General features: G+C 37.9%; 1 protein-coding gene across 1 annotated transcript in view; it reads left to right on the top strand.

The window, feature by feature from the left end:
• ASIC5 (acid-sensing (proton-gated) ion channel family member 5) overlaps positions 1 to 7615 on the top strand; it is a 17191-nt gene extending 9576 nt beyond the window's left edge. The window contains 5 exon segments of the mRNA XM_009329804.1: positions 1 to 45; positions 1586 to 1642; positions 3747 to 3915; positions 6708 to 6799; positions 7416 to 7615. The exon segment at positions 1 to 45 is cut by the window's left edge and continues 43 nt beyond it. Coding sequence (XP_009328079.1) covers positions 1 to 45; positions 1586 to 1642; positions 3747 to 3915; positions 6708 to 6799; positions 7416 to 7615 — 563 coding nt within the window.
• The last annotated feature ends 67 nt before the right edge of the window (positions 7616 to 7682 follow it).

The raw sequence follows: 7682 nt of genomic DNA, 5'->3' as shown, positions 1-7682 counted from the left end.
GGTACATACAGGACTGGTGTGGCTGTTTGCCATTCATTCTTCCAGGTATTTCTCAGGAATATCATCATACCATACACTGATCATCTTGCTAGGAGACCTCACCTGTTATTGAACAGCAAAGGAGATGGGGCACATGCTTGAGGGATATCTACAGCTGGGATTAGTTAAAATTATATAAATTTGTCTTTTTCTTTATTTTTTTTTTTTAATTCAGAGAAAACAAGCAAGTTATTGGGTCAGCTCTAGACTTAGCATCTGGGTCAATGGCTATTCTTAGGATACAGACCAAAAAACCTGAAAGAAAAGATTATGCCTAGGGCTGTGAGACAAGTCTGTAGTCTTCAACCTGACTTCCTAAAAAGCTGGAACAAAATTAATAAGAAGTCATAGATTTTCACATGTACCACAGAAAACCTACTTTGCAGGTGTTTAGCAGCTGCAGCAGAACTGATTGATTGAAGACAGAAACTGAGGTCCCCCACATGAACCATGGGAAGAGTCTGGCACCAGAAGAGGGCTCTGCAAAAGCCAAAAGGCTGCATGGAGCCATTTAATCAGCCCGAAATGCAGAGTACCAGTGTATGCTGCAATACTCCCCTCCAGAATCCAGGCATCTTAATCACTCTAGAAGTGTAAAGCAGTAACACTGAGCCCTGACCAGTCTCCTCCCTCCCACCTTTTCAGCGTTAAAAGTAATGATAATACTGTCACCTTTCTCTGAAGCAAGAGCTGGACCCCAAATCTCTGCCCTCACAGCTCTTTTTTCACAATTAGTGGGCAAGAAAGCCACTGTCACGCCTGCACTTTCTGACTCAATGTATTTTTAAATATCCCCAAGCAAGGTAGAATGTTTTCACTGAGGGCGACCCATTAATGAGTAATCTCTAGCCTGTTTGTTTGACAACCTCTTGGAAAGGAGGTTGGCAATCTCCTGGAAACTCTCATGGAAAGGGGTTTGAGAAGGAAATTAAGTCTAGGTCTCCCATACCCAGGGTGAGAGCTTCATACAGTGACAGTTCGACAAAGGAGGGCAATGCCTTCTTTAACTGTGTGCTAAACTGCTAAGTAATATTTCCATGCAACGGAAAAAATTGGGGTGAAACTGAGACCATCTGAAATCTGAAAATTTTGCTGTTAGCTCAGGGTGCTATCTTACTCCTTAGGTCTCCAAACAACTCTGGTATGAAGTTTAAAACTTTTGCTGAAACACATGGGATGTAATCATATATCCCATCTACCCTACTTTGTTTTGTCATTTCCACTAGGAAAACCAGGAATTCCTGGCCTTAGCAAGCTAACACAAAGAGTGAGCCACAAGCTTGAAGGCAGTTCTGGCTGGCACACATAATAAAGACGTTTGCTCCAACAGCAGGCCTCCTGCCTTGGTCTGTTTTCTCTTTTCACTGTGTACCCCTTTTGGTGTTGGTAACTGCACTGTGCCCAACTGAATTGATTTCTCGGTTGCGTAATGATAAACACGAAGTGGTGAGCAGGCTTTGATGACATTACAATTCAGTTTAGTACAAATAGAGCTAAGGGTTAGATTGTTAATTGAAGTTCCTGAAGTTTGTTGTTTATTTTTAAGGAAATGGAACAGAATGTGATTTGCTGAAGTTTTACAATTGTGTTTATCCGGCAGTCTGTAAGTAATAGCTTCATATTTTCTAAGCCAATTCCAAATAGTAGACAATATCTATCAATTAAAATGCTGAAAGTAGTACTGAAACGAAGTACATCCCAGTTCATTTAATATTCTGAAAATAGAGACCAGACAGAGCATTAAATAGATGCCAATTAAAAAAACATAAGAATTCATTTTAGTGATCAGAAATGGTTTAAAATGGAAGAATGTCCAGTCAATCTGTTTTCAGTTATCAAGCCTCTGGCTTGCATTTTTGCAGCTTCATGGTATCATCCTTCTAGCTCCAATGTTGTACTCTTTTTGTTCGTGACAGAAAAGTGAACAGCACAATAATAATAGGTTTGCTAACTGATAAAAAATATAATTCAAAATCACTGGACTTTAAGGTTTTATCTTTTCAAAAGTAAAATGAATTATATATTTTCAAAGTGCTCCAAATGCAGTTCATTTCCATAAGCAAATAATCTGCACACAGTAGATATGAAATTTGTAAGTCGCTACAACATACTTTCTGGAAAATACTGCAAATGGTAATCTGAGAAGTAACTCCTCATGAACTTCGGAAAGCCTCCTTTTCAACTGTTTTGGATTCTGCTATGTAACGTGACTTAATAATAACAAAGCAAAAAGATGATGGGGCTGTGCAGGGGTTTATTTCTCTTTTGATTAGGTGTGTGCAACATTCAGGCAAGATCTACTACTATGAACAATGACTATATCTTTTTCCTGTGGCTCTTTTGAAATAGATTCCACTAAGTTCACATTCTCATATAATCATGATCTTTGATAGCCTGTCATGGTGAAAATACGTATATTATTTCACTTAATGGATATTCTGTGACCAGGTTTCAAAGAAACTGCTGAGCAATAAAGAAAAATGGCCCCTAAGTCCTATCAAGGATGGATAGGATTCAGAGCTGGACCCCAGAAGGAACTGGCATCACATACTGTATATGGTGAACCTGGCTTGCAGGTGTCTGGTCCCCAGGACCCCAGGTTAGGTGCTAAGTCTCCTTTTACAGTGCAGGAGAGGTTAGACATCTGATAAAAACTCAAATGACAGCACACTGATCCAGTGTCTGCGGGACCTACTGTTGGTGAGAGCATTTATTTTAGGAAGTCTAAAGGCCGGCTATCCAGAACGAAATCCACAACCCCAGTGTCCCTGGAGAGTACCTCAAATCGTCAACTAACAGGCTGAGATATCTCCTCCCCTGCGGTTTGCAAAAGCGGCAAGTCCACACGCAGAGGGAACAGACACGATGGCCACCATCGCAGCAGAACAAATAGAGCATCACAAGCAGGAGGCTATGGTACTCATCTCAGAGTACCAGATGGCTTTGGGTGATGGTTTATGCTTTAGGAAATATTTATGACTTACTGTTTTTCTTCTGTATGAATTTTCTCCAGCTTTCCCAGATTTCTATAGTGATTTCTTTCTGTTAGAGCCTCGTCAGAGGAATGGCTCCCCGCCTTCATGAGCAGCAGACCTGCAGAATTTTGTGACTTCTCTTTGGTATTTGAAGAAACAAAGCTGCCCCTAAGCCCTCTTAGCTGTCTTAAAGCCAATTATCAAATGGCAGGCAGGGGTTAAGGTAAAGTGAACTTAGTTTACCAAGATTTTTATGTAGTTATCAGATGATAGCAAACTAGAACTGGCATTGCTCTGGAAGCTCTTTCTGTGCGCTGAAATGAGCTGGGCAGACATCGAGGGATCAAGACCAAGGATTCTACACCTAAGTATGCACCCAGAAAGCTAGCACAGAACGTGAAAAGTCTTCTGTTGTCCTACTGTTTAACTGTGGATAAGAAATAATAAGCACATAAAGCCCTAATGAGGGCAGAAAGACTTACAGGTGCTGAATTTCTTTGGAAAAAGTGACCAAAAAAAATCTCAACCCTTATTACTGTGCACCAGTTTCCCAAATGCCAGTTAGAAATACTTATTTGTTCCTTCAAAACTGGTAGGTATCCACTTTTCTCAGGATAACTAACCCATACGTTTATCAAAGTCCATTAAAAATAATTTTTTAAGTTTTAAAAAGTTTTTAAACTGTGTGCTTTTTTAGGAATATTATGTAAATTCTTTCTCCTGAAATTTCAGATGATATAGAGATAAAAGGATTATGTACAGTAGGAACCCACAATTCCACTTGCCCTGCCCCATGTGAAGAAACGGATTATCCTACCACTGTCACCTATTCAAGTTTTGGAGGAGAAAAAGCCATAAAATACTTTTCTGCAAAACTGAAGAAAAGCCCAGAATACATCAGGTAATCTTGCCTAACACCTTGCCTAATAAAGAAATTATCGATTACTTTTAAGTGTGCTAACAGAGCGTATGATGTAAATACGACCTTTAAGAAAGATATTCTTATCTATGGTATTAATAATGTTCTCTGTGAGATAAAATAATCTCCTAGACAAAATTGGTTAAGATTTTTACATATTCGTATATATATAAAATATACTTAGATACAGCTAAGACTTGTGGATAACATAAAATAGATACTGCAATTAAAAGTAATGTTCTCAATTACCTTCTGTGTCATCGATCTCTCATAACAAAGTTTTTTGATCCCTTTTGCAATTAGAATAAAGAAAGGACAGGGTTATCAAACCTATCCACGATCCACGTGAGCAATCCATCCAAGAGAAAAGACAAATCTTCACCCTTCCACAGCTGAAGTCAATGAACAACCTAAATAGATGCTATATAAAGTTGTTCTCCTTTCTCTCAACCCATTCCCAAAGGAAGCTTCATAAGCACTGAAGAGCTATGTTTTATTGTAGCAATAACGTCACAAGTTTAATAATCTTCTCTATTGTTAGTAGAACTCATTAATAATATTTATATTATAAAAGTTATTTAGAAAATATTTGGTACAATATTAATTCTCATGAGGTAGCAGAAGAGTGAAATAGCATGGTTCTATCTGTGTGACTGAAAACGCTACACAGCAAAAGAAGGTAGGTCTATACCCAAAAGAAGAGACCTTCGAGTGTGAAAACGTCTCAACAGTATTGACTACACCTTTTATCCAGGAAACAGTGTTAGAACTTATGCATAGAGCTGTGTCATTCAGTAGTAGCACTAAGCTGACATAATCTGCACACTTCTAAATTCATAGAAGAGATATCATTCATGCTTATGCTTTAATAGAGCATACGTGCCTTACTGTTAAAATATAATAAATTGATGCCAGATTTCCTTGCAAATGCAAGCATTATATATCCAAAAATAGAATTATTTCCAGATTTTTTTGCTAGAAAGATACAGTCTAGTTGTCAAAGAGCATTTAATACAGTTTTATAGACTGAATTGCCTCTTGCTCACAGAGGTAGATGTCAGCAGTACAAGTAAGTATTAAGACAGGTGCTACAGGAACTCATAGTATCCACATCGTCAAAATATGTTTATAAAGAACAGTAGAAAATTTGGCTAATGAAATATCTGTGAGTATTTCATTGCTTCAGTGACTGATTTTCTCACTCTGGAAGCCATCAGTCTGCAAATGCTTGCATATGTTTATACGTGAACAGGAACTATATGAATCATAGAACAGTTTGGGTTGGAAGGGACCTCTAAAGGTCATCTAGTCCAACCCCCCTGCCGTGGGCAGGGACATCTTCAACTAGATCAGGTTGCTCAGAGCCCCGTCCAACCTGACCTGGAATGTTTCCAGGGATGGGGCATCCACCACCTCTCTGGGAAACCTGTGCCAGTGTTTCACCACCCTCAGCGTAAAAAATTTCTTCCTTATATCTAGTCTGAATGTACCCTCTTTTAGTTTAAAACCATTACCCCTTGTCCTGTCGCAACAGGCCCTATTAAAAAGTCTGTCCCCAATGAAGATTGTGAAAATTAAACCTTTTGTTATATGCAAAAGCTATTAATCCTTTGAGAATGTTTTATCTTTGTTGATTATTTTATTGTCTGTAAACATCATGCGCAACCCAGTAATTATTCAATTAAGCAAGTGAAAATACAGAACATTCCCTTGTTACCAAGCCTTAACCAATAGGAATCCTGCCCATGTATTAACGAGTACATATTCCGAACTATAAAATGTAGAGATCTATTGATTTCTGAAGATGTAAGAAGGAAGAAGGTAAATATTTATTGGATAGTTCTGCTAGCAGCTCCATGACAATGGTCCGAAGTCTTACTAATAGAAGCTATGAGAATAAGATTATTTTTACTACTCAGTGCTACCTGAGTTTCAGAATTATCACCTAAAGAGATAGAAGTGATTATTTTGTATAGCTAATACTTTATTTTCATGAATATTGTTAATGAGCTCATTATCACCGTCAACCCAAAAATCTGTAGCTGTTCACACTTCTGAAGAATAATCGCTACTTTGATTCTTAAAGGTCACATCATTATGTGTGCAACCAGTTTTTGTGTCTGTTTTATTCCATAACTGTTATGTTTATATTCTATTTAGGAGTTAGGCAGAATCTTTCTTTAGACATGATATCATAAAGATGAGCTCTTGACTCACACTGAATCATTCCACAGAGTCTTGCTCCAACTGAGGTTTACCTACTCTTCCACTTTTGCAGCAGGCAAGAATATAATTAGGTAAGCGAGGCTATTAGCAGAGGACAGAACTAAACTTCCAAGGATAGGACAAGAGCTCTTTTACACAAACATGCTCATTGAAATAAGCACAATTAAATATGCAGTTGCACACAATCAAGAGTGGTAGACCACAATTCCAAGCACTGTATCTGCTGTAGGTCAGGATGCTTGACACTTCTACTCAAGCTTATCTCTGTGACCCTTAAAAAGTAAGGGTCTATCTCACAGTACAGATCTAGAGTTACTTTTTCAACATAGCCTGAAGATCTACTCCTCTGATAAGCTCCTGTTATAACTGTTGTTATTAGGAATTTTTTTTTTTTCTTCAGTCATCTAACTCATTTTGGTAACACTCATCTAACTGTTCTTTAAAACACACCATCACTCTCCCTGAACTTGGTCCATGCCAATAAATGTTGGTAAAAATGCACAGCGCTCCTGACTGTCTCAAGTAATACTGTATGTATTTGTCATTAGGCAGAACCTTGTGCGTATTGACATTAAATATCATGATCTGAGCTACAAAATAACACAGCAGCAGAAGGCCTTGACTATATCCGAGTTGCTTGGTAAGTGAATGTTTAATATTTATTTATTGCTGATTAATAATTAACCTAAAAATAAGAAAAAACACACAAACAAACCTGGTTTTTTATTCTCTCCCCTCCTGAGTCATAGCCTATGTGGGCTTCTAAACAAAAAGCAATACCTTTTATATTATAATGGTAACAATCATGTCTGCCTCATGGTCATTTTTGATAGTCTCCTCTCATTCCATTCAAGAACCTGCAGTATGGACAGCTGCTGAGAGTAAGAATTGAGTTTGGCATTAGTTCCTGGCTATATCACACGCAGGACTGTAAGAACAGTGAAGTTTACAGGATTTGGAGGGGGGAGAGAGAACATGGGGAGGAGAAGCAAGAGAACAGTTAAAAAGGCATAGAAGTGGGAAATATTTTAAGTATCACAGTAGGACATGTTGTGTTGTACTTGCTTTATTTAGAATTTTAAGAAACACATTAGTCTTCTCCAATAAACATTCTTAAGAATATTAATTCTGTTTTCTTAAAGTGATGGATTATGTATATTGAATTTATTTAACACTTGAACCCGGCAGGGGTTTGTTTGCTTGCTAGACTAAACCAAATGCTTAGAATGACATATGTTTATTTCCTTCTATTACAGCTGATGTAGGTGGCCAGCTTGGATTGTTTTGTGGTGCCAGTATGATTACAATCATAGAACTGCTTGAGTATATTTTTACTAACTTCTGTTGGATGTGCATCTTTCTTCTATTGAAAGCTCCTGAAATGCCTCAATGGAACAATCCATCCCAGAACCAGCCAACACACAAGGAAAAAAAGAAGGGAATACAAGAATGTTAGTGGCTTGTAGAAGCACAAAACTAATTATTTCTGCGACTTCTTTTCCTTTTTAAGATACAAAGGAGAC

This window comes from Pygoscelis adeliae, unplaced genomic scaffold (assembly GCF_000699105.1).
Source record: "Pygoscelis adeliae isolate BGI_AS28 unplaced genomic scaffold, ASM69910v1 Scaffold67, whole genome shotgun sequence".
NCBI lineage: Eukaryota > Metazoa > Chordata > Aves > Sphenisciformes > Spheniscidae > Pygoscelis > Pygoscelis adeliae.
The sequence above is the reverse complement of the archived record's forward strand: the minus strand, read 5'-3'. Positions and strand labels throughout refer to the sequence as shown.